This window comes from Coenobita brevimanus, chromosome 95 (genome assembly GCF_032717465.1).
Source record: "Coenobita brevimanus isolate Jiangsu-jjx chromosome 95, ASM3271746v2, whole genome shotgun sequence".
NCBI classification, from domain to species: Eukaryota; Metazoa; Arthropoda; class Malacostraca; order Decapoda; family Coenobitidae; genus Coenobita; species Coenobita brevimanus.
The window spans coordinates 5258139-5285127 of record NC_137048.1 but is presented as its reverse complement, the minus strand read 5'-3'; the positions used below and the strand labels follow the sequence as shown (position 1 = coordinate 5285127).

The 26989-nt window shown below is 42.8% G+C and overlaps 1 protein-coding gene across 1 annotated transcript in view; it reads left to right on the top strand.

Annotated features, from left to right (window-relative positions):
• The window catches only part of LOC145413179 (juvenile hormone epoxide hydrolase 1-like), a 77449-nt gene that overhangs the window by 27898 nt on the left and 22562 nt on the right, over positions 1-26989 (top strand). The window contains exons 7-8 of the mRNA XM_080282905.1: positions 632-721; positions 22534-22638. Coding sequence (XP_080139031.1) covers positions 632-721; positions 22534-22638 — 195 coding nt within the window. The remainder of the gene's footprint in view (positions 1-631; positions 722-22533; positions 22639-26989) is intronic.

Below are 26989 nucleotides of genomic sequence, written 5' to 3'. Positions count from 1 at the left end.
TACCATCGGGGACCCAGCACGGGAGGAAAGCTCATATGTGTTTGTAATTTACATTGCTTTTACAGAGTTTTTTTTGGAATATGTTTTCCAAACTACTTGAAATTCATAGAATAGTGTTTGTAGTTATAATATCAGGCAGTGGTAACCATATTACGGGGTATCGGGAACTGTAAAGTGGAGACTTCGTTACCCAACTTCATAAGTCTCCACAAACATCCTAGGGGAAAGCTGAAGGTATGTGCCACAAGTATAAATAATATTAATATTCTAGGACTAATAACTGATTTTTGGCAAATATTTTTAAAAAGTCAGTCCGAGTGTGAATATACTCACGGGACGCGCAAGGAGCGCAAAAACATCCCTGTGGCGTAGGGGTTAAGTAGGTTGGAGATTGTACTATTTTATGCCAGGGAATTTCCCTGCTGTCAGGTAAGGTGCTATGAGGAGGACTCCTTTGAAGTGTGTGTGTGTGTGTGTGTGTGTGTGTGTGTGTGTGACTTTAAACCAGATCCCTTCTTGTATGAACCATTGACCCTGAGCATGTTGGAACGTACAAATTTTTTGCTGCAAACATAATGCTATAATCCAGCACACTTGCCCACAACAAATCATTTGTTTTTGTAATTTGCAGGTTCACAGGTTCCTTCACCACCAGTGTTCGATTCTACGCGGAGAACATTCCACTCACTAGCAAGGACATAGACAAGTACGTCACTCATGTGTTCGTTAAGTAATGGTTGTATGATAACCGATGAGTATTTGGTATGAAGTAGGAATGAATCTTCGTGGTCACTCGTCAAAGGGACTTTTCAGTCTGACGAACACTTGCTGATCAGCTAAGCTAAAAGGGATCAGATTTTTTTTTTTTTCACCATAAAACACACTATACATTGCCGATTGGTGTCCTCATGCCTCAGTTCGCTTTTTCCACCCTTCAGCATTAGCATAACGAACACCTTATGACTGAATTACTGGATGACCAGACCTCTCCACAAGGGAGGATCAAGCGTTGTTTCACAATGCTGTCGTAGTACAGGTGATCAGTGATGCAGACATTTCTATCGCCCAGCTTGCTCAAACAATATTTCTCATTCTTATAATCTTGCATTTTTATTTTCCCAAACGATCTTACCCTCACTCTCACAGGCAAACATTTACTCTTATTTTATCAATCTCACACATTTGCTTATTTTGTAAGCCATACTCTGTCATTCCATTCCCTTTCACACGGCCTTTTTTTTTTTTCTACACCATGGACGCACAAAAAAGAATAATATTTTCATTTGTAAATATAGATTATTGAACAAAATCACGCCGTAAATTTCACTTCCACTATTTTTCACTTTACTCTGCTGGCTATGAATCTTCATCCGAAAGAGGTTAAGCATGTTTCCGAACTTATGACTGATGTCGTTATTACGATGCGCCAGGAAGGAAAATGAGGCCCCAAAGTGTGCAGTAGATACTGAGTAAGAGTGGGCCAACTTTTTAGCCGTCACTGTGCATAACTGAACGTAACTAACTAGTTTACACACACACACACACACACACACACACACACACACACACACACACACACACATATATATATATATATATATATATATATATATATATATATATATATACACGATAAGTAGACAGATATAAATACAGATAGAGAAAGATCTAAATAATTGTCAAGCCGAGAATGTGTGTGTCTGTCTGTCCGTTTGTTTCTTTCATGAGAAGAGTAATAGATCTCGACCTAGTTATTTTGGGGGTAAATTCATGGAGTGTCAGAAAAATTCCAGGCAAAAATTCTGGTGATCATGCGTGATGCGACGGCGCGAATTTTTTGGAAATCGTGACACGTGAAAATATGCAAAAATAATTTTTTCGACTTTTTTTTTTTTTAACCATAACTGGTCATTCTGAACTCAATAACGTAATGAAAATAAAGATAATGTTATTTACAAACATTTTGTGATGGAAAGGCTATTAGCATGCCCCGCAAATATTTGTGGGCAAACACTGGTACGCAGATAAGACATCAGCTATGGACTTGGACTATGGAAATCCATGACCTAACAGAAACAGGAGTAGACTGTAGGAACAAAGAGCAGACTGTAGCATCATTTGAGCAGGTCAATATTCCCAAGGTGGATGGAAAGCCTATGACAGGGAGAGTTGGAGCTCCCGTTTCATTAGCCCTCGGGACTAGCTCCTGACCATTCCCCTTTGCTAAACTTTTTCAGTATTTCTGTAACACAAGCCGACTCCGTGCCTTTCTTGAACCGTGCGCCATTGTTGACTTTATACACGGATTTTATTCACCCCTGTGTAGAGTACAACTCTTATGAGCGGGGAGGCTTCCCACATGCAGCTCTTCTCAACAAGGTGGAGTCAAAGGCCTTTCATCTCATGAACTCTCCTCCTCTTACTGGCTCTCTTCAACCTCTGTCTCTGTGCGGCACCGTTGCATCTTTATTTCTTTTCTATCGCTAATTTAATGGTCATTGCCCCTCTGAACTGTCTGCTTGCATCCTTCCACAACTATGGCGGGCTCGTAACACCCGTCTAACAACAAAAGTATACTCCCTTCTCTGTCCAACTCTGTAATGCAGAAGTTAACGGTTACTCCCAGTCTTTCATGTATGCAACAGGTCAGGACGTAACTGTCTCCCTCTGTCCGTATTTCCTACTGCCTATGATCTCCAGTCTTTCAAACGCATCTGGAAATGAACGAACCTTGGATTTGGCTGTGTTATTATTTTTTTTTTCTTTGAGGTAACAATTTGGAGGTTCCTGGCCTTTAGTACTTTCTTTCTTGCATTAAACACACACACACACACACACACACACACACACACACACACACACACAAGCAGAACACATATTTCATCCTGAATATAGAATGATTAGCTAACGTTTCGAATATGAATTATCTTTTTTCCATCTTCAGAGTAATATCTAAAAGCAGGAAATATACACGCGCAAAAATTTAATTGTAACGATTGAAATTTGTATAAAACCCTGAAAATACGTTACGGAAGTCCATTAAATACCGCGGTTAAAACCTGAGTATGGGAAAAAAAAAATAATTGGAAGTGCATGAACAAAAATGTACAAGTTCCTGAGAGATATACCTGTTATGCTTCCTACACTAAGTATGTTTACTGATGCATGCACTTAATATTTGATTGTTTCTTCGGTAATTTAGTCCTACACGCACATTTTCAATGAAACTGAAAACGGTTGTAGCCTCTAGGACTATAGTCGCGGCGCACGACTCTGACGTTGTCATTATCGTACCCTGGCAACCAACCATTCAAAAGTGCGTCTGATTTCGTATCATATTATACACGAATCATACTATTATGCACGAATATATTATACACGAATATTACTCTACACGAACAAATTATACACGAATCACATGCGCCTCATATTATACACGAAATCAGACGAACTTTTGAATGGTAGGCTGCCAGAGTACGATAATAACAACCTCAGAGTTGAGGGCCGCGACTATAGTGCAGTTTAGTTTGTCCTCTTCCATTTATTTTTAAACTAAGGTTTTATCCACCGTATTTTAATAGACTTCAGTAACGCCATGAGGCAAAATCTTTAACTGTGTTCATTTCTCATTTTCTAGAAATGGGTCTGAAGATGTAATAATATATTTGCAAAAAAGTCAGATAGTAAAGATCTTAATTTCACCATGATGTTTATGTTTTACCTGGGGATCGTCTTCCTAATTATATATATATATATATATATATATATATATATATATATATATATATATATATATATATATATATATATGATAATAACTGTAGAGGTACGTTAGTCCGTTGAGAACGGCTTTTTATTTATTTTTTTTTTGCCTATCGACCATTGAGGCCAGAGCCCCTGATCATTAAGGCAAATATATATATATATATATATATATATATATATATATATATATATATATATATATATATATATATATATAAATACACACATCCATGCATATGAAATAAACATACACACTTTCATGCACACGTACATATATATATAATAATTTTTATTTTTTATATTTTTTTATATTTTTTTTTTACGTTTTATATTTTTAACCTTATATTACTTATAATAAAAAATACCTAATCTAAATACCCTAAAACTAACCGCCTAACAGACAAATCGCTAACCTATACTAAATCCTAAGAGACAAATAACTAGACCTACACTAATGGTAAAAAAGCTTCGACCAAGAGAACACCATCGACTGCAGATATGTAATGCCTTTCTACATTACATACCTGCACTCATCACCTGGTGACTGTCAGTCGAGGCACAACCTAATGTAGGGGACATCAATATATGAAAGGGAACCAGACGAGTCAGGAACATTTCTATATAGATCAGCTGTCGTCCCTAATTAAAATAACTTAAGCAAGATGGTATAATGTATTTACATAATTTGTACAAAAAGTGAAGAACCTCGCCCAGCAGACCACCATCGACTGCAAGTGCCCAATCCCTTCCTATATTGCACACTTGCAATCATCAGCTGGTGATTGTCAGGCGAGGAACTTGGCTTAATGTAGGGGACATCTATATTAGAAATAGATCGGTGGGAGGAGGAACTATTTCAAATATGTCAACTGTCACCCCTAATTAATATTACAATATATACATATTTACCATTGATAAAAACCATAACCACACAGTAAAAAAGTCACATCACTCTGATCAGTCCGGTCTCTCTCAAGAAAGCCATCAATTTATCAGTCATAACAATGTCCCCATCACCCAGGATGGTGGAAAGGGTAAAGGGGACGTCTACTGCACTGCAGTAATTTACAAGTGAAGCACGTTCACGAATAAATCGCCGACAGCGCAGGATGATATGACTGATAGGTTACAGATGTCACAGTGCGGTGGGAAGCGTCTTTCCATATATAGTTTCATGTGAGTTAAAATGGTGGCATTGAGCCGTAGCCGTGCTAATACTTTTTCCTCAAGGCGACTGGGGCGGTTGGCAGTGTCCCAGTCGCCCAGGTGCGGCTTACAAGTTGGAATATTTAGTCTGGTCCACTGACCTTGCCACAGAAGATTTACTGATTTCTTTCCGAGAGAGAGACTCGTCCGTAGATCACGAGGAACATCCCAAGTCTCCTCGAGCTCTACAGCCGACTTTGCAAGTAAGTCAGCCTGCTTATTGCCGTAGATACAACAATGACCAGGCACCCAGATCAGCGTGAATGACTTGTTGCATGAATGCAACTTATTAATGATGCGGCCTTGGATCTCGTGAGAGTCCGTAGTGCAATTGCCTGAAGAGCTGATTTTGAATCCGAAAATATGACAAATGAGTCATGAATTGAGAGCATAGTCTATGGCTTTGTCAATAGCATAATGTTCGGATGTAAACACAGATGTATGAGTCGGCAACCGATGCATTCAGTTGACCACACACTTGCACCCACACATTCACTGGACTTGGAGCCGTCAGTGTACAAGTGGTGGGACCCCAAGTGACGAATGATGATGTTACGAAACAAGTGGTGGACCTCCGCCTCCGGCGCCTTGGCCTTTGGTGCTGGGAGCCATGTAACATCAACAGTAAGGCCAGGTGGCTCCCAAAGGCACTATGTTTTTTAACACCAACTTGTCACAGTCACTGAGGTCAACACCAAACTTCTGAGTCAGTAAGTGGAGGCGAAATCCAAGTGGCCGACGTACCCCCCACAGAAGGTGGTGGTATTGACGCAGGGGGGTATAGGCCACATTGCCGATATTACTTTTCCTAAATGTTCGAAGTCCATAGGACCAAGCCAGGTGGTTACAGCGAATACGGAGGGGAGGCATATTCGCCTTCACTTCCATACAAGCTACACGGGTACACCGGACGGCTCCAAGACACATTCGCAGACATTTATTCTGTAGCACATCCAATCCTTTCAGCTTGGCATCGGATGCCGAGCCATACACCTGTGTGCCATAGTCTAGCTTCAATCGAATAAGGGACTTATACAACATTAATAAAGATTTTCTTTCGGCACCCCAGGTAGTACCTGCTAGGTACTTGAGGACATTTAACGGTTTATCACAACGAGCAAGCAAAGTATTAACGTGAAATTTAAAATTCATTCTACAATCAAAATGTATTCCAAAAAACTTTACAGAATTTTGAAAAGGTACCGCCTGATTATCCAAAGTTAAGCACAAATTAGGTACGTTATGATTAATGAAGACTACAGTGGCACACTTACGGACAGAAAACTTAAATCCCCACTGCAAGGCCCATAGGTGGACGGAGTCAAGGGCTGCTTGACTCTGCCCAGCCGAAAATTGTGCATTATGGGAAGAGTGCCATATTGCACAATCGTCAGTGTAGAGCGAGTATTTAAGATTCCTCGGGATGGGAGCTGATGAGAGAATATCATTGATCATAATACTAAATAAAGTAGGACTAAGCACACTTTCCTGTGGCACCCCGTTTTCCTGGATAAATATATCCGATGTTACGTTATGGGGCAATTTGACAGAGAAAGTCCTGTCCCTTAAGAAATTTGAAATAAAAATAGGCAAATTTCTTCTTGAACCATAAATATTGAGCTTCATAAGTATACCGTGTCGCCATGTCATATCATAGGCTGTACGGATGTCCAAGAACACCCCTATCATGAAATCTTTATTGGCAAATGCCTCTGCAATACAATGCTCCAAATTTATTAAATGATCTAGTGAACTTCTGTATTTACGGAAGCCACATTGTTGATCATTTAACAAATTCTTCGACTCTGAAACAAAAAGAAGCCTATTGCTTACCATACGTTCCATGACCTTACATAGAGAAGAAGTTAACACAATAGGACGAAATGAAGAGGGATTCATAAGACGACCAGTCTCTTTGGGTATCGGTATGACGTGTGCAAAGTGCCAGTTTGATAACATTCGAGACGCCCAAATCTCATTGTACAATGCTAACATCTCAATCAGGTTGTCCTGATTATGATGCTGGATCATACCGTACGTGATGGTGTCTGGTCCAGGGCTGGTGTCTTTACAGGATTTAAGGGCAAGGAGCAGTTCATCTAGAGTAAACTCTTGGTTGTACGGGGAGTTTACGTCTTCTGTGGCAAAGTCTATTAACTGTAGCTCAGTCGTGCGTTTATGGTGTTGAAAACGCGGGTCGTAATTGGCTGAGCTACTTACATGAGAAAAGCTCCTGGCAAGGATGTTAGCAACGTCTACGGGCTCGTCATAGATGTTATTATTAACCTGCTGAGTGGTAATTGGTATGTATGGGCCTTTATTATTTAATATTCTAATAGTTGACCAGACTTTACTTAATGGCATAGTACGAGTCACCGTGGACACAAAATTCCGCCAGGGGTCACGTTTGGCCCTTCTTATTATTCTCCTTGCCTCAGCCTGTGCCTGTTTGTATGCAATAAAATTTTCCTCAGTGGGCTATCAAAAATCCTGTATCTCCTATTGCGTTTTCTTAATGCTTATCGGCAATCCAGCATCCACCAATGTGCTCTATGCTTTGCATGAACTGTAGAAGTCTTGGGAATAGCAGCCTCAGCTGTGTGTAATATGGATTGGGTTACATTTTCTACCTTAACATCTATGGTCTCCCCAGATATATCTAAATTGGCGATCCTTGAGAAGGATCCCCAATCTGCTTTCTTATAGTTAAATTTTGGAGGTGGAGGGTCCGAAATGATGTCGCGTGTATAAGAATGACAGATGGGTAAATGATCACTTCCCAAGGAGTCGTCATAAGGGTCCCATGAGAAATCTTGATGTATACCAGGAGAGGCCAAAGATAAGTCAATCGCCAAAAAGTTACCAGTACTATCATCTACATGAGTCGCTCTACCATCGTTCAGAAGACAGAGGTTGGACTGTAGTATTAGGTCATCTACTTGCTCCCCACGACCATCAATCCTCAAGCTACCTCATTGATAGTGATGGGTGTTAAAATCGCCCAACACTAACTTATTCCCAGGCAGATGTTCAAATGGTGAATATAAAGCACCACTATCAATGAGACCATGTGGAGGACAGTACAGAGAGCAAATAGACAGATACGTGTTATTAAATTTTACTCTGCACGCGACAGCTTCCAGAGTAGAATTTAAAATCACTTCCGTTTGTGGGTGTGATTTGTGTGTGTATATGGCTACTCCAGGACCTTCATATCTTCCATACGGGTGGTAGTGTTTTAACTGTGGAGGATCAGGATGATCCTCCAGGCGCATCTCCTGTAAACAAACAACGTCTGGCCTGTGTATAGAAAGCAAGATTGCTATATCTTGTAATTTTTCCCAATACCTCTACAATTCCACTGTAATACAGTGAATGCGGCAGTTTAAGATTTACGTTGGGGGCCAGTGTGCTTGGTCTTTTTTTGTCGCCTGCCAGCAGGCAAGCGACTACCGGGGGACCTATCCCGATGCTTGTTTACGGAAACCTACATATTGTCGTCAATTATTAGGTTCCCTGACTCCCCCGAGGAAGAGCTAACCTTCCTCTCCCTCGCTGGAGTGGGAACTGGAAGAACATGAGGACGAGACTGTTTTGTGAGGGTGGTCATGTTACTTTTACTAGACTTGTCGGGCTTCGCTTTAGAGCGTACTGATGGAGAGGCAGCAGCAGCCTGAGAATAGGTTGAAACCTTAGGGATGTCAGTGAGAGAGTTGGAGCGGACGGGAGGCCGAGATGGAGAGGTACTGTGAGTGGCAGGAGGGAGAAGGACAGGATCAGTCTGCGTCTCTACAGAGGACATCACATGACGGGACATTACCGCTGAAGCATAGGACCTATTCGGCGTGGGAGTTGCATGCAACTCCTTCACCTTTTTCCTAGCTTCGTAATAGGAAATGCCCTCAGTTGCCTTCACTGTGCAGACCTCCTTCTCCTCCTTCCACTTGGGACAATCCTTAGAGGAAGTGGAGTGAGCGCCCTTGCAGTGAATGCAACAGACCATCTCAGATGTGCAATGTTCCGCATCATGACCTTGGCTTGCACACTTGCCACACACTGGCTGGGAACCCCGACAAATCTTGGAGCCATGCCCATACAACTGGCATTTCAAGCAACGGAAAGGGTTGGGAATATATGGCCACACATGAACAATTTCGTAGCCGATTTTAACATGACTAGGCAGTGATACTTTTCCAAAAGTCAAAACAATAGTCGCAGTCTTTGTCCTGACACCTTCCGAAAATCTTGTTATGAAGTGGGCATCGATGACATCTTGCTGAGCAAGTTCCTTTATGATCTCTTCCTCACTCATCACCATGAGATCCCTGCAAGTGATGACACCCTTGCAGGAATTCATGGAAGTTGGGATCTTGGGTTCGACATCATAGATATGAAACTTGTGCAGCTTCAGCAAGTCCTTAACCTGGGAAGAATTGCAAATTTTTATGAGGAGGTCTCCGTTCGCAAGTTTTTTGACTTGTTCCACCTCCCCAGCACAGCCATCAATAACCTTCTTAATCATGAAGGGATTGAGACTGCTCAAGGGAGTGGAACCTAGAGCATGAATGGTGACAAACTCTGCGTTTTTTACCTCAACGTCACGAGGCAAACGAGTCTGGGGCCATTCTGTCTGGGGGCTGTCAGTCCATGTAATAATCGGGGGTCAGTCAGGACTACTTCCCCCCCTGAGGGGGGGGAGGCAGTAGGGGCGTCCGCCATAGAATCCACTCCCCCCTAACGGGGGAAGTGGGAAGGAAGAGAGAAAACAGCCAAAGGACAAAATACCAGGGGTATACCACCTGTGTCTGAGGTTGCCCTCTCAAACCACTCCAGGGAGGCCCGACCGTGTTTATTCACGCCCCAGAGCGATCAGTGGGGGGGACCCTCCGTGGGCGATAAGCAAAGGTAAACTCAGTTTATTAGAACAGACACCTACTGTTCAAAACTAACAGGGAGGGGAGGTAACTGAGAAGTAGCTAATCCTAAGCGTCACCAGAAGGGTGGAAAAAAAAGAAGCTAATGCCAGTGAGGCACCCCTACAAAGCTAGAGAAGAGCGCAACGAAAAACACGTCGACACCCTCCACAACCATGCATCAAAGTCCCCGAGAACGACGCATAGAAAGGCCAGGATGTCAAAGCGTGCTGAACACTTTTGAGCATTATTCAGTATACAAAATGTACAGCCGAGGTGCACCTGCAAAACACTGTCTTTTCTCTCTCGCATTGCCTCCATCCTTTCCTTCAATCTTTACACCTCGCTCTCTGTCCGTTCTCTGACTCACTTTCACTTACTGACTCTGACTACTCGACTATTAACTGATTTGCTCTCACCGTCTGACTCACTAACTCTATCACTGGCCATCTACTACTGAATCACTGACTGTTCACTGAAATTCATTGCTCACTGGCTGTCCATCATTGACTCTCTGACTCTCATTGCCTAACTGGCTCTCGCTGACTGGCTACGCACTAATTCTTTCACTCAGTGGTTAAGTTAACCCTCTGAATGGTTACTGCGCATTCACTCACTCCATCCATTACTCTCTGTATGAATAAACTGAACTGAACTAAATTTCCTCTGACCACCACACGTTCACTCACTCCATCCGTTACCTCTAGATAACTGCTAGCAAGCAGAGCATGTCAAGTTCAAACACCCCCCTCCCCACTCCGGACTACTAGTGCAGTCCAGAATATTCTAGAGCCTAGGAGAGAGCTCATATTTTGTCATGTTATAGTGTTCATTCTAGAACCTAGGAGGGGACTCATATTTTCTCACGCAAAGTGCACTGAAATCAACAATACACAATAAAATAATGACAAGAACTAATTCCTAAAGTACGATAGAGAGTAAACAAAACACTATTGCCAAAATCTCCAGAAAGTTCCTCACATCTCCAGAGATAAAGATTAACCTAATCCTACTGGCATAACAATATACCCATAAAGGTGAATACTGCATAATATACAGTACCGTTGCACCGTAGGGATTGTTGATATGTCGAGACTGATGAGTAGGCAAGCCAGGATATAAATCAAAGGCCACTCAGCAAATCAGGGTTTTATTCCTCCTTGGTACAGCTCAGGTAAACTTGCAAAACGCTGTTGCTTCTCTCCCTCATGCTACCTCTGTCCTCACTCACCATTTTTCACTCACTTTCCATTTACTGACTGACTGACTGACTACTCCATCCGTCACCTACGAGCTTTCACGGTTTGGCACACCAACTCTCTCTCTCTCTCTCTCTCTCTCTCTCTCTCTCTCTCTCTCTCTCATTCATCGTCCATCTGTCACTGACTGACTCACTGACTGTTCACTCACTGTCTTACTAACTTTGACTCTAACTGTTTGACTGGCTCTTGCTCATTGCTACTCACGCATTGACTGGCTGCTGCACACTAACTCACCCTGTCCATTACCAACCAAACTGTCTCGGAGGTGGGATGGTCCCTTGAAATACCCCCTCACTAGCCCAGTCCAGAATATTCTGGAGCGTAGGATAGAACCCATATTTCCTCACACAGTAAATGCATATTCTAGAGCCTAGGAGAGAACTCACACTCTCACAGGGAATCCTGCACGTAAATCAGCCACACACAATAACAGTAACAACAAGGGCTGATTCCTAAGGTAAGAGAAAAAGTAAATCAAACAAACACGGCAGTTAGAACGTCTCTCACATCTCCATATATAAACCATTAACCTAATCCTATGGCATAACACTTAATTTTCATAATGTTCCTCGCATCTTCTGCTGTAAACCACTAACCTAATCTCACCGACACAACACTCTCGCTCCCTCAACCATGTTGACCCTGACACAACCATCTACTCTAACCTATGTACAGGTATATACATGAAAATCTTCCAACCTAGAGCGTTGTCATCGTTACCTCTGCCATCTAGGTCCCACAAAGTTTGGATCATCCTCTGTCCTGAACCATCTAATAAATCATCCCTTGTTACTCCAGCATCTTGAGCGTCGAACGAGGAAAGGCTGACTCCCTCCATGTCCATGGTAAGAAGACTTGAATTGTCAGTGCTATAGGTTACTCTTTCACTCTCCTGAGCCCGCCTTTTTTCTCCAGTGTCCAGTAGGTCCTCGGCATTGTTCTTCTCTCCCCTTTCATCCTGTAGGTCATGTCGGAGAGACGATCCACCACCATGTGCAGTCCTTAAGGGGACTGAAGTTTAGTAACTCGCCCTTCTTCTGGGGGCTGTATAGCCACGCTCGGTTTCCCACCTCGAAACTGATATGGCTAGCTCTAAGGTCATACTCCAACTTCATGGCTCAGCGGAGAACTTCAGTGTCCCTCGAACCTGATAGTGTGCCTCATGCATCCTTTTCCCCAGACTTTGGGCAAACTCAGAGGCTTCCTTTGGAAAACCTTCCTCTGGGGGTCTTTCAGTTAACAGGTCTACTGGTAGCCACAATTCGCTGTTGAATATCATGTTCACCAGAGAGTATCTGGTAGCCTTATGGACTGCAGACCTGTAGAACATCAGCAGAGCAGGCAACTTATGGTACCACTCTGTCTTCCCTTCCACACAGCACTTAGCTAGCTGCTGCCCCAGCATCTAGTTGAATTTCCACAATTCTATCAGACTGGAGATGCAGTGGTTTAGTCCCATACTTCCAAATGCCCAGCAATTTTCAATAGTTGGCAAAGACTGCAGACACAAAGTTCTTTCCCTGACCCAAGTGGACCTGATTTGGAACCCTCAAGTGACAGAAAAACTGGTCCACCATGACATTTGCAACAGTAGTGGCCTCTTGGTCTGGGATGGCATAAGCCTCATGCCATTTAGTGAAATCATCCATTGCCATGCAGATGTATCTGTTCCTGTCTGTCGTGAGAGGCAGTGGTCCCACAGTGTCCACTGTGACTCTCTCAACTGGAGCTTCAGACAACAGCTGCAGTGGAGCATGCTGGCATTTCTTGGGTCTCATCTTTGCACAGTAAACATCACATACCCAGCACCACTCTTCCACATCCTTCCACATACTGGTCCAGTTGAATATTTGATGCAGGGATTTCAAGGACTTCATTGCTCCCTGGTGTCCATTGGTTATGCTGTTGTGCATCTCCTTCAGAACTGGCTTCCACAATACTGTCACCCAGTAGCTGTGAAGTCCATCAGGAGTCATCTGCCAGTGCTACAGTTCTCTGCTATCAGCTGCTGAGAGTCCCACTGAGTCCAGTAAGTTTTGGAAACACGACTTGCCCCAGAGATGCTCTTCCATGTTGGGCTCGCTAAATCGTGGCTCAGGAGCTCCACAACTGGTTGCAGATCCTGATCTCCAGCTGTTGCTTTCCCATAACAGCTGCAAGGTTTGCTGAATCCACTGTCATACGGCAACGTTTCCTACTTCTCTTTCAGTTTTTTTTAATGGCGACACTCTAGGAGGCATATACTGTGACTCTGTCTGTTGGCATTTCCATGGATTCATCCAGGCCGGTGAACAACCATGTAGTATGCTACTCCTGCTTTCCAATACACCGAGCTAGCTGTCCTTGAGGGTTCTTCAGACTTCAGCCACCTCAGCACAGCATGGTCAGTATGGATTATAGAGCTGACTTGTTTAAGTGAGGGTGGAAGTAATTGGGGCTCTTCATTTTTCCTAGAAGTTCCTTTCAAGTAAGACAGTAGGTCTTCTCTGCTGCACCAAACTTCCTGCTGTAGTACATTACCACTTAACCTGGACTGTCCATTTCCTTGGACAGCACACCACAAACCCTGACATCACTGGCATCCTGCTGTACTAAGCCATCACTTACTCTGCATCGTCAATTTCTTGGGAAAATAGCGCACCACCAACCCATACATAACTGGCATCACAATCCAGGATGAATGGTCTGGAGGGATTTCAATATATAAGCAATAGTGTACTGCTCAAAGCCTCTTTCAGCCACATGTAGGAGTCCTCGACTGACTCATTTCACGAAAAACTGTGCCACCATTTTGTGAGTCGATATAGCGGCACTGCAACAGTAGTACAGTTCTTCACAAAGCTGGAGGACACTGGCTGCCACTGACCAATCCCTCACAGCCAGCTACCTTCTCATGGTCAGTGGCCACTCTCAACTCTCTCACAGTGTGGCCGTGATTCTGAACTTCGTTATGGAACAAGCAACACTCCTTGGGGCTAAGCTTAAGGTTTATGGTTTCGAATCAGTTGAAGACGTTGGACAGCCCATCTAGTTTTTACCTGAAGGTCTGTTAGAAATCGGTTACATCATCCAGTAAGATCAGGGCATTTTTCCAGTGTGGTTCTTCCAGTGTCCTTTCCATCAGATGCTCAAAGATGGCTGGAGCAATATACAACCCGAAGGGCATAACCTTGAACTGCCAGAGTCCCTGGCCACAGGAGGAAGCCACCTTCATATCTGCATTTGCCATCTTGATCTGGTAGTACCCAAATTTAAGGTCTGGTGTTGCAAACTCCTTTGCTGTGAAGAGAACATCAGGGGTGTCCTCCATCACTGACAGAGGGCAGGAGTCTTTGTCGGTGACATCGTTTAGGGCCTAGTAGTCCACACAACACTTCTAGAAACAATTCTTCTTTACTCGCCCAACTACATAAGCCCATAGACTGTTAGATCTTTCAATTAGGCTGTCATTGTAAATCTTCCATTACCTTCCCCATCTCCAGATGGCAAACTTGCTTTACTGGTCTATGATCACCCATGTCAGTGTGGTGTTCAAACAGGTCAGTACATGCCAGGTCAAGGGATCCTGTGAAAGGTACATCAGTGTATTTCACCAGCAGCCTTTTCAGCTGCTCCATTTGTGGCTTCTCCAGACACTGCACATTCCCGGCAAACAGATCCCGCTAGTGGTCGGGAAGTTCTTTTCCAGGCTTAACCATACTCCTTCTGCGTGTACTGACTGATGGCTCCTGATCGACTTCTTGGCAAAATCCCAGAACCGTGCCCTGATGCATCTTCTAAGACAACAAGAAAAGTTGGCTATGACGACTGATACTCCTTCCACTGTAGGGTCAGTCAAGGTCCTGCCCACCATCAGTCTCTCATCTATCATGCCATGGCTCCTGTGCTCCACCAATCCCAGACAGTGTGCTGTGTGCCATTGATCTTTCAGGGCAGCAGTATCTCTGATTCAGGGTGGATAATTGTAGTCTGTCTATTAGTCACTAGTAGACTTCCATGCTCCATGGCACTTAGCAGAATACTCCTTCCTCCTAACCACATTTACATCAAATGAACATCAAGCAGGCAGCAGCAGGACACCAGGTAGTCTAAGCCCAGAATGCAGGCATCTTCAGTGTCAGCAGCATACACATACAGCTGTATTCTGACACCTACTGGTCCCACTACCTCAGCACAGTGCCCTGTGACTCCACACAGCTGCTACAAAGTCTCTAAAAGTTGTTGACACAATATGCAGCCACACCAAAGCCTTCTCAAACCTGATGTCAGTGACAGCTGGGCATGTTACTCCATAAAGCTTACCAACCACCTGATAACTGGTTGAAGTAGCTCTCTCGCACAAGGACACGTGTGGGGCACTCTGAGCATAGGCTGGCTACTGCCCCATTTTACCAGCCTTTCAAAGTTTCACCCTTGAAGTGCCTGTTCGATCTTCCATTGCTGGAACGTCCATTTACATTCCTTTTTCAGATGTCTGTGTTGTCCACAAGTCCTGGTGTTTCACCCCATACCTCTACTCCAAGGTCTGTGCCAGCTTATTGTAGTCAACCAGATTTTCCTCCTCCAGCTGCACAAGGACTTCCACAGCTGAACCCTTAAGGCTGCTGGCCAGCTGATCCACACATTGCCGGTCGTCCCACCCATTCTGACCAGACAAGAGCTCAAACTGGGCGTGGTAAACCTCGCAAGACACTCTGCCATCAAAATCCTGAGCTTTTTCTTCACTGGCGCATTCATATCGTCTAATGTGGCCTTATTGTGATTCACAGGACATATGCAGGGGCCTTGGGATTCAGCATCTCACTATACCCCTCAGCACTCTTGTAACCGGCACCTAAGGAGTGTGCTGGGTGCTGACTCTCAGCCTAACACTGCTGAAGTACTTTGGCCCTGTTATTTACTTCCTGTATTTCACTTCTCACATATTTCACTTCTCACATTTTCACTAAGTTTCACTCACACTGAGTTTGTTTATACGCTATGAAGAGCCAGTGCCTGTATACATAAAACTTGTGGATGGAAATGAGCAGATCTGCCCCACTAGATGGCGTAAGACTGGAATAACCAGTGATTTTTGTGATAATCTGGCCAAGGCAGCATATCACAATTGGCCTGTATGTGTTGTATTTGATAAATATTCACACCAATTTGTGAACAGTTTTAACAGCAAACACAGGGCAGGTGAGCAAGCTTGCAGAATATATGAGATGACCTAAAACACCCCTCTACCACCTAGAGACATCATCATGTAAAACTTCCCTACCCCTGGGGGTAGGGTTTTTTTTTTTTTCAAGAATACTCCCCCAGTATCCCTGCTTGTCGTAAAAGGCGACTAAAAGGGTTGGCGGAGCGTTAGTGCCCCTCCCCGGAAAACAGCTAACTAAAAAAACAAACAATAAGCCTCGGACAAGGACTGACCAAATGATGACGACCAAGGACCGGACAAAGGACATGGTTATCGGAACGTGGAATGTAAGGGGAACGAATGATGAGGTAAAAGAGAAAGAGATTGTCCAAGTGCTTGAGGGTGCGAAAGTAGATGTATGTGGAATAACTGAAACAAAATGGAGGGGAGAAAGTGTGAGAGAATGGGAGCATGGATGGGGTATATGTCCAGGAGTAGGTGAGAATGAGAGGGCAAAGGAAGGAGTATGTATAGTTGTGAGTAAAAGATGGAAGAAGAGCATAAGACAGTATGGATCAGTTGGGTCAAGGATTGTGTGGGTAAAGTTGAAAGTTGGAATACAAACGTGGGCGATTGTGTGCGTGTATGCGCCAACGCAAGATCGTGCTAGAAGAGTGAGAGAAGAGTTCTGGACAAATGTAGAAGTGTGCATGGAAAAGTTTTGAAGGAATGAGAGAGTGTTTTTGATCAGTGATATGAATGGTAAAGTTGGGAATGTGAAGCTGGATGGAATAGTTGGTGAGTGGGGTGTGCCTGCTGAGATAGATGAGAATGGGAGTGCGTTAGTGGACATTTGTGCTGGGAGGGGGTTGGTGATAGCCAATACCCTCTTCAGGCATAAAATGATCCACAGGTATACATGGCGAGTGATGAGAAGGGTGGGTGGTGAATTGAACGAAAGGAAGGCAATGATTGATTATGTGTGTGTGGATGAAAGAATGCGAAGATGTGTAATGGATGCAAGAGCTTATAGAGGTTGGGTGAGTGGACTTTCTGACCACTACTTGGTGGTGGCCAGAATTAGGATTCAAGTAAGATGGAGGAATAGAAGAAGGGAAAGACGAGAGGAAGGAGTAGTTGCAAGGAGAGTGGAAAGGTTACAAGAGGATGAGAAAAAGGCAGAGTATAAGAGAGAAGTGGAGGAACGATTGGGCAAATATGAAATGGAGCAGATGGGAGACGTGGAAGGTGTGTGTAGGGTATTTACAGAAGAAATATGTGCAGCATGTGATGTGGTGTGTGGAAGGAAGAGAAGACGGAGGGGGGTGCAAGAAACAGCGTGGTGGACTGAAGAGGTGAGACAGGCTGTGGCACAAAAGAAGAAAGCATACAATGAATAGATGAGAAATAGGGGAGTGGAAGAAGTTGAGAGGCGGAAGAGAGAGTTATATGTAGAAAGAAAGAGAAAGGTGAAAAGATTAGTAAGAGAGAGTAAGAAGAGAGTGGATGAGGAATTTGGAGGGAATTTGAGTGTAAAGTGGAGGGACTGTAAGAAAATGTTCTGGAAAGAGGTGAAAAGAGTAAGGCAGGGTGGAAGTGAAGCTAGCAGGGGAGTGAAAGATAAAAATGGTAGATTACTAGTGGAGAAGGGAGAAAAAGTGAGCACATGGAGAGAGCACTTTAAGGAATTGCTGAACATAGAGAATGGAAGTAAAGCGAGTATAAGTGGCTGGGGAATGGCTGGGAGAAGGAGGGAGATGAGAAGACAGGAAGAAATCAGTAGGATAGAAGTTGTGGAAGCAATGAAGAAAGTTAAATCGGGGAAAGCCCCAGGAATTGATGGAATGTGTGGTGAAATGCTGAAGCATGGGGGAGAGATAGTAGTAGAATGGATGTGGAAGATGTGCAGATTGGCCTGGGAGGAAGGTAGAGTCCTGGAGGATTGGAAGTCAGGCATAATTATTCCCTTGTACAAAGGAAAAGGGAAAAAGAAATGTGTGGTAATCATAGGGGCATTTGTCTTCTTAGTATAATAGGAAAAGTGTATGGTAGGATACTTATTGACAGAGAAATTAGTTGGAGAAGAACAGGGAGGGTTTAGGAAGGGAAGAGGATGTGTAGATCAGATATTCATTCTTAGATCTTTAGTGGAAAAGTTTCTAGAGAAGGGAAAGAAGTTGTATGTGGCTTTCATGGATTTGGAGAAAGCATATGACAGGGTCGATAGACAAGGATTGTGGAAAGTGTTGAAAATATATGGAGTAGATGGGAAGTTGTTGAATGCTGTGAAGAGTATGTACGATGGTGCGAAGGCTGCAGTGCGTGTGGATGGTGAACTAAGTGAATTTTTCTCTTTGAAAGTTGGGTTGAAATAGGGATGTGTCATGTCTCCATGGTTGTTCAATCTGTACATGGATGGGGTAATAAAAGAGGTACAAGGTAGGGTAGTGGATGTTGGAGTGGCCCTGGTGAGAGAGGATAGTGTTTGGAAACTCCCTGTACTGTTGTTTGCAGATGATACTGTGTTGTTGAGCGAAGACGAAGTGGAGCTGCAAGGCTTGGTGGATGAGTTTGGGAGAGTGTGTAAGAAACGGAATCTAAAGGTGAATGTAGGGAAGAGTAAAGTGATGGTCTTTGAGAGAGGTGAAGTCAGTGAATGTACAGCGAGGTTGGATGGTGAGGAATTGGAAAATGTGAGTATGTTTAAATACCTGGGTAGTGTGACAAATAAGGATGGAGGTTTGGAGGGTGAAGTGCTTGAAAGGGTACAGCAGGGAAGAAAGGTTGCTGGTTCTTTGAAAGCAGTGATAAGAAACAGGGAAGTGAGTATGGAAGTGAAAAAGTTACTACATGACAGTATTGTGATACCAGCTCTAAAGTATGGAAATAATGGAAGTGAAGCTTGGACGTTGTTGGAAGGACACAGGTGTACAGTGTTTAATACTTGCAAAACAGCCCCATGCGTCAACAATATGACACCAGCAAATGATACTTCAGGGCATCACCTGATGCGATAGCACTACCAGGAAAAGCTGCGGAAGTCTACAATGGAGATAATTCTTCCACAGGTGGACCCCACTGACTGGGGATGGGAAATGAACGAGCATGCTTTGTCACCTGTTATTGGGATCTCCCAGGTAGCATCATATGACTTATTGGAGATTGTGGTATGTGGGGTGGAACAGAGAACCTATGTTTTCTTATCAAGTATGAATGTGAAGCAGATTGTTTCTAATGCTCATTGTTCTGTAAATGTGATGCTGAAGACATGTCATAATTGCTACACAAAACGTTACAATACTGTGCACGACTGAAGTGAATCTGATGATGTGTTCTAGATTTACACTTCTTTATGGCAGATAATACAATCCAAGGGAATATGAATGACTAAAACATAAATGTTATGCTAGCATCTCATGTCCAATACATGAAAATTTATTGTAAAGAAAATCTTTATGACCTTTCGACTCTTATGACCCAGATACATTAATTAACTGGTTATAAAGATCATTTTTTGATTCCTCACGTCAGTAGTTATCTGATGCCAATGTTATTTTGCTACATATAATATTAATGGCACAGAACGTTATTTTGTTTCCGTTATCCATAGTAACAAGTGTATATTTGATTCAGCGACGTAACAAACTAAGTCTGTCTATCTATTGACAGACGCCTTAATCCCGTAAGGGATGGTCACAAACAAATCGCCTCCATGTCCCCTTGTCCCCGGCCATTTCACTGCCCTCCCCCTAGCTCACACACCCTTCTCTCATATACCTCTCCATTCCATCCCTTTACCTCATCCTTGGCCTCCTCCTCCTTCTCTCCCCCTCCACCTCATTCACATACACTCTCCTCGTTAGTCTCTCGCTCTTCATCCTCTCCACATGGCCAAACCACTTCAGTGTATTTCTCCTAACCATTTCTGTCACAGACTAAGTATGACAATAAAATAAAATCCAAAGCTGACAGTTTGGTACCAATCAGATTCTTATTCTGGACGCCCTATTACAGTATATTGGAGCCTACAAATTTGTCAATATATCCAATTTCCTGGCTAACATCTTTAGACATTGCAGAATTAACATAATTCTTGTATTTCCATGACTTTTTGACCTCTAGTAACCTACATACATATACTACTGACCTACATACACATTAGTGTCATAGAACAGATTAATACATTTCATTGACACCGAAATTAATATATTTTTGTAGTTTTTAAGCAACAAGCACTTATGCATCCTTTATACTCTATATTTTTATGGCCAACACAAAAAAATCACAAAAGACACAGTAGGAAAACCTATCAGGATACCCAAGGGTGCCAGCCTGTTGCCCATCATATCCTAATTTTAGACCATTCGAAGAAACCAAAACCATCATAAAAACTCCTATATGCCCAATTTCACGGTACTTCCCGTCGGGGACTGGAGTATCTCATATAAATTTATCCTTTACGAAACGTCTGTGCACCGTTATATTACACCGAACTATGAGGTATACGCAGTAGAGAAGTTAGCTTAAGTTTTACGCAAAGTCCACAAAAACTCTGGCAAAAATTCGTGGTTAACGTGGCATCTGCACGCTGTTAAATACAACTAACTCATGGTCTGACCACTATTTAACTGTCATATTTTAGTTCGCCCCAGGTCCTCAAGAACGCTAGTATAAATTCATCGTTTGCTTAACGTCTGCACAGAGTTAAAGTTCTAAGCAAACCATGGACAAACCGCCGTCCAACCGTAACTTACGGTTTTCCTGCCGAGTGGGAAATGTGGATGGGAAAATGGGTGGAGGTAAGGAGTTATCTGGGTAGTGACCCTAATTCTTGACTGAAATTAAACTTCAAAGTATTTTGGTGTTATAATAATTATGATCTCTCCATCTGCTGAAGGAATGTTTGAGTGGCAGACAGGCAAATAACACAGTTGCCTTAGTCTGCCGAAACAGTACCGGGTGGGAATATGTAAATATTATAAAGTTTCTCATTTCATTCAGAAAGCTGATATGCTGGCATATTTATTTAACCATTTCCTGTCATCACAACATATTTCACAACATCTTCGGAAGTCTGTGTTGTATATTTGGAGCAATTATCCAGCTGAGATGCATTGCGTCTAGTTCATCTTACCTGATGCACAGCTGGGTTCAAAATTTCCTGGTTAAAAGGACTGAACTCTCAGTCCTCTTAGGAACTCAAGGAATACTTAACCAGCATCATGGTTTGATAACTACTGGGGGGAGGGGGGAGTCAGTTTCATTTAACTATAGACTACATATGCCAACACAAACACTCACAAACGGTGTCATATGTTACACAGTGTACAACATAGTATCTCTGACATTACCGAACATATCATTCAGAATCATGGATGAAGCATTGTAATATAGGGGGCACCCTGTGACTATCTATCTATCTGTCTATCTATTGCCAGACGCCTCAATCCCGTTTGGGGTTGCCACAAACAAATCGCCTCCAAGTTGCCCTGTCCCCCACCATTTCACTGCCCTGCTCCCAACTCACACCCCCCTCCCTCATATACCTCTCACCCCATCCCTCCATCTCATCCTCGGCCTCCCTCTCCCTCTTCCCCCTCCACCTCACTCACATACACTCTCTTCGTCAGTCTTTCACCCTCCATCCTCTCCACATGGCCAAACCACCTCAGTGTGTTCCTCATAACGCTTCCTATCACATCCACATCCACACCACAACGCTCCTTTATATCCTCATTCGTCAGCCTGTCTCTCCATGTGACACCACAGGCTCCTCTTAAATAACTCATTTCTGCTGCTCTCACTCTTGACTTGTGTCCTTCCAACAACGTCCAAGCTTCACTTCCATACGTTAGAGTTGGTATCACAATACTGTCATGTAGTAACTTTTTGACTTCCATGCTCACTTCCCCGTTTCTTATCACTGCTTTCAAAGAACCAGCAACCTTTCTTCCCTGTGATTATAAGGGCAAATATTATCCTTGGAATTATTAGGACTCGAAATCGCACAGAAGTTTCACATTCTGTGTGACGTGTTTTTTTAAGGCACGAGGTTGTTTGGTTCATGTGTGTCCTACAAAACTCGCTCATTTTCACATCCATCGTACCGCAGGTGTGCGACTATATATATATATTTTTTAAGACCATCTCGGACACGTAAATTTAACTATACGCATGGATCGTACCTCTGCTGCTCCTGCTGCTGCTGATGATAATGATGTTAATGATGATGATGATGATAACGAACGTGTTCTCTCCTCAGGATCCCATGTCGGGTGCCAGCTGGTTTGGCAATGTTCGCCCATGATTTACTCTCACTGCCTGAAACTATTGCTGCATCTAAATACCACGATATTGTGACCTACAGGTGAGACTGTCCGATTATTTTTATTCAGTGCAAGTACTCTAATGTTAATCAAAGGATTATTATAATGTTGCTTATATAATGATTCCAAACAACTACAGATAAACCTATCCCTTAAGAACCTTTTGTGTGTATGATAAACCATGACCTACTTCACATTCTAACACTGAAGAAGGTATGTACTATATTTACTCTGTTAAGCATTACGAATACCACTGTTCTCATTATATACGTGGATGGAATCCTGCTACAAGTTAAAAACAGAAATGGGGAGATACTGGTGAAGCTGGTGGTAAACGAAATAGATCAGTCTTGCGCCTATGTTGCTGTGATGATTGATAATACTAGAAAAAATTCTACACAGTGGTTTCGATTTTTTTTAATCATTTGTTTTTCTTTCATCTCTTCTGTTATTTTTTTAAAATCTGGAAAAAGAGTACAGCAGCCAATGGCAAGGGAAACGGAAGTCCCATATTTTGTGCTTGTGAATGACAAGAAGGCATTAGTTGAAAAGCTGAAGTATATGCGTGCAATAATAGCAAAGATAGATAAGTACACATCAGAAGTAAAGGAATGTGGTCCAGAGAAACAGAGTGGCTGGTGCGTTGATAACGGAATGCAGGGTTCAGTAATGAGGTAGGAGCAGGACTTCATGGATGTGTGTTATTGTGTCCACACTGACGTGTAGATGTGAGCCCTTAGAATCGGCATATGTATATGAAAGGAGGGAATTGAAAGCAAAGGAGAATAAGAGAAAAGTGATAAGTGATGAAATGTACGAGGTTGGTATGTGGTAGGAGGATGAATATGGTTTTGAATGATGAGTTGCTAGAGGAGGTAGAGTGTTTTAAGTATTTAGGGTCACATGTAGCTGTGGATGGAAGAAGAGATGCAGAAGTAAATTTTAGAATAAATGAAGTAGGAAAGGTGCTGGGAGGATGAAAAAAGTGTTTAGATGTGTTTTGCTTAAAATGGATGTAAAGAGAAAGCTGCATGAGGGTGTTGTGGTACCGACTACATTATATGGGTCTTAAACATGAAATACGGGTGTAACAGAGAGGAAAAGTTTGAATGTAATGGAGATGAGGTGTCTGAGGAGTATGTGTGAAGTGCATGGATCGAGTGAGAAATGAAGTGGGAAAGAGAACTGGAGTTGTTCGGGAGATGGCTGGTAGAGTTGAGCAGAGGGTGTTGGGATGGTTTGGGCATATGGACAGAATGGATAATGAGCAATTAGTGAAAAAGATAACTAGATCTGATGTGAGAGGTGTAGGGATGGTTTGGGCATATGGACAGAATGGATAATGAGCAATTAGTGAAAAAGATAACTAGATCTGATGTGAGAGGTGTAAGGCTGAGAGGAAGACCACAAATATAATAGATGGACAGTGTGAAGAGAGTCTTGGATGCAAGAGGGATGTCTGTTGAGCAAGGAAGAGTGGCTGTGCGTGATAGAAATGATTGGAGAGAAATTGTGAATGAATAAATGATGATGCAGCCCTGGGGGGATATGCTCCAGCATTTTGTCTGATCAGCTGATCAGGTCAGGTGCGGATAAGGGGATGGGTCATTTATGATGTGGCAAGGGTAAACCAGCTCTGCTGTCGGGCCCTGCTGCAGATGTCACTGATTGCACTGCGTAGTTGACCCTTGTGCGGTGTGGTGCGGTAAGGATCTGTCCCTTCCCTTGAGGCTAAGATGCGATTGAATGGCTGGTAGTATTAAACTACCTCTTCCCATGAACAAGCTCTTCATCACTTCAGCCACAGTTTTAAAGCGAAACGGTTCCTCGTATGGCGCACGAAGAGGTCTCTCGGGGTTAAAAGTACTGGAGTATGAAGCAAGAGCACCTCTCTCTAAGGCGGTCAGGGATACGGGTAGGGTGCTGTACCTCTTCCCAAATATCTTCGTATCTTTTTTTTATACTGATACCATATTCTTGTAACTAGTTAGTACCTTAATATTCACGAAATGAATTTGCAATTTTTTAAAATCTTTGTTATCTTTTCTTTTGTGTGACACTATATTTATAGATTTTTAGGAGACTGGTGTTTTTCGTTTATGATCAAACTACTGCTACATGCACACGGCCCAGTCAGTGACTTCTACCATTCCCATGTTACCTATGTCTCATACAGTGGTGAGCCAGGCAACTTCACCACTTATTTCCAAAAGCGCTTTATCTAACATACTTGTACACCATTCCACGTTTCATTACTGTCTTCAGAAAGGCAAGCATATGGTATAATTTAAGGCCGTTGTTAGATTACTGCCATCGCCGCTAAATTCTAGCTACCATAATCCTAATCACTTCCTTTTTATGGTAGCTATAACTTAACCTAAATAACCTAACCTATTTCTAACACAGCTGAAAAAAACAAACATAACTGCTAAATTCTAGTGGTTTAAGCTGAACTGTAACTGTATTAACCAAACCTAATCTAAACTGACCTGATCTAACCTACCCTATTTCGAACCTACTGTAACTGAACCACCAAACAAACTAGCTAAATTCTAGCCGCCACTAAATTCTAACTGCCGTAATCCTAATCACGGCCTTAAATTATACCACGTGCTTACTTTTCGGAAGGCAGTTATGAAAAGTAGAATGGTGTACAAGTATTTTAGATAACCCGACCTGACCTAACCTAACCTATTTCTAACCTAACTGAACCACAAAACAAAACCGCTAAATTCTAGTTGCCGTATTCCTAACCAAGTATTATATCTATTTTCTACAACTGGACTGATTCGGAGACGTTGTTCATCAGATTTAGCTTATTATTTTCGCAATATATCATTAACGTCCGTGGTCTTAGTACCAGTTTAAAATCAGTTCATTTTTTTCTACAGTTAATATCCCCTCTGGCCCTATTCCTCACGGAACCACAAATCTCACCCACTACTGAAATATTCCCATTTTGCTTTCCCGGTTACCATCTCTTCACAAACTTCCGTAACAAGGGTGGCATCTATTGTTATATCATATTTCAATATGCAGTTGACACCATTTTAAACTTCACTTCATCCAGTTTTAATTGCTCATTATATGAACTAAATTGTCAAAATATTACAAAATAAATCTATGTAGTCTATTGCTCCCCCAATGCTTCTTCGGAACCCAGTGTATTTGATTCCAAATCCACAGTGTCGAGGAATCTTAACCTTGCCCTTAGCACCGAAATTACCATTTTAGGTGATTTTAACATACATAAAGTTGAATGGTTATTGGATTCTGCCAGGACTGACGATGCTGGTCTAGACTGCGAGCTGTTTGCAGAATCGTTTAATCTCACACAGTTGGTAAAGCAACCAACCAGAATACCAGATAATCCTGACCATAACACATTTTATCCATTTCTCCTTCTTTGAAATCTCCATTCTAGGAGATTTCACTGTTCACCACCACCTTTGGCTCTCCTCTCCTTTTATTGATCCACCTGGTTAACAAGCCTAGCCTACATCTTTTCTATCCCTAATGACCTAGAGCAGCTTCTACAGCACCTTACCCGTATCCCTGACTGCCTTAGAGAGAGCTCCAACATACATGACCTCTTCCTCACAACTAGTCCTTCTACTTACATTGTTAATCTTTTCTCTCCGTTGGGCTCCTCCGATCACAACCTTATTACCTTAACCTGTCCTATTGCTCCGGTGCAGCCTGTGGACCCTCCAAAGAAACGTTGTCTGTGGTACTTTGGAGGTGCAGACTGGGAGGCCCTCAGGCAGTACTTCTTTGATTTTTCCTAGAATGATTATTGCTTCCATGGCCAGTAGCCATCTGAGTGTGCCTTGCACATTATGAAGGTTATTCTCTCGGGCATGGAAGCATACATTCCTTTCTCATATCCTTTGACTAATGCAAGAAAGCCTTGGTTTAATCGCGCTTGTTCTAATGCTGTCTGCAACAAGGAGAGGGCCTATTAGAGATACCAGAGCCAACCCACCCCTGAATCACATCTTGTTTATGTTTCTACCTGGAAATGTGCTAAGTCTGTTCTTCGCTCTGCTAAAATTAATTTCATCCATACTCAATGCTCTCAACTCTCCAACTCGAATTCTTCCCGCTCCTTCTGGCACCTTGCCAAAAACCTTTCTAACAACTTTACCTCATCATCCTTCCCTCCTCTTTCCTATTCTGATGGCTCTGCAGCTATTTCTTATACTGATAAAGCAGATCTCTTTGCTCAGACTTTCTTCTCCAATTCCACCTTAGACGATTCCGGTGCTGTTCCTCTATCACTTCCCCTCTCAGACATCCTCATGGCTCTCATTAAAATTTCTTCAGCTGATGTATTCTCTGCCATCACTGGCCTCAATACTAACAAGGCATATGGGTCTGATGGAGTCCCTC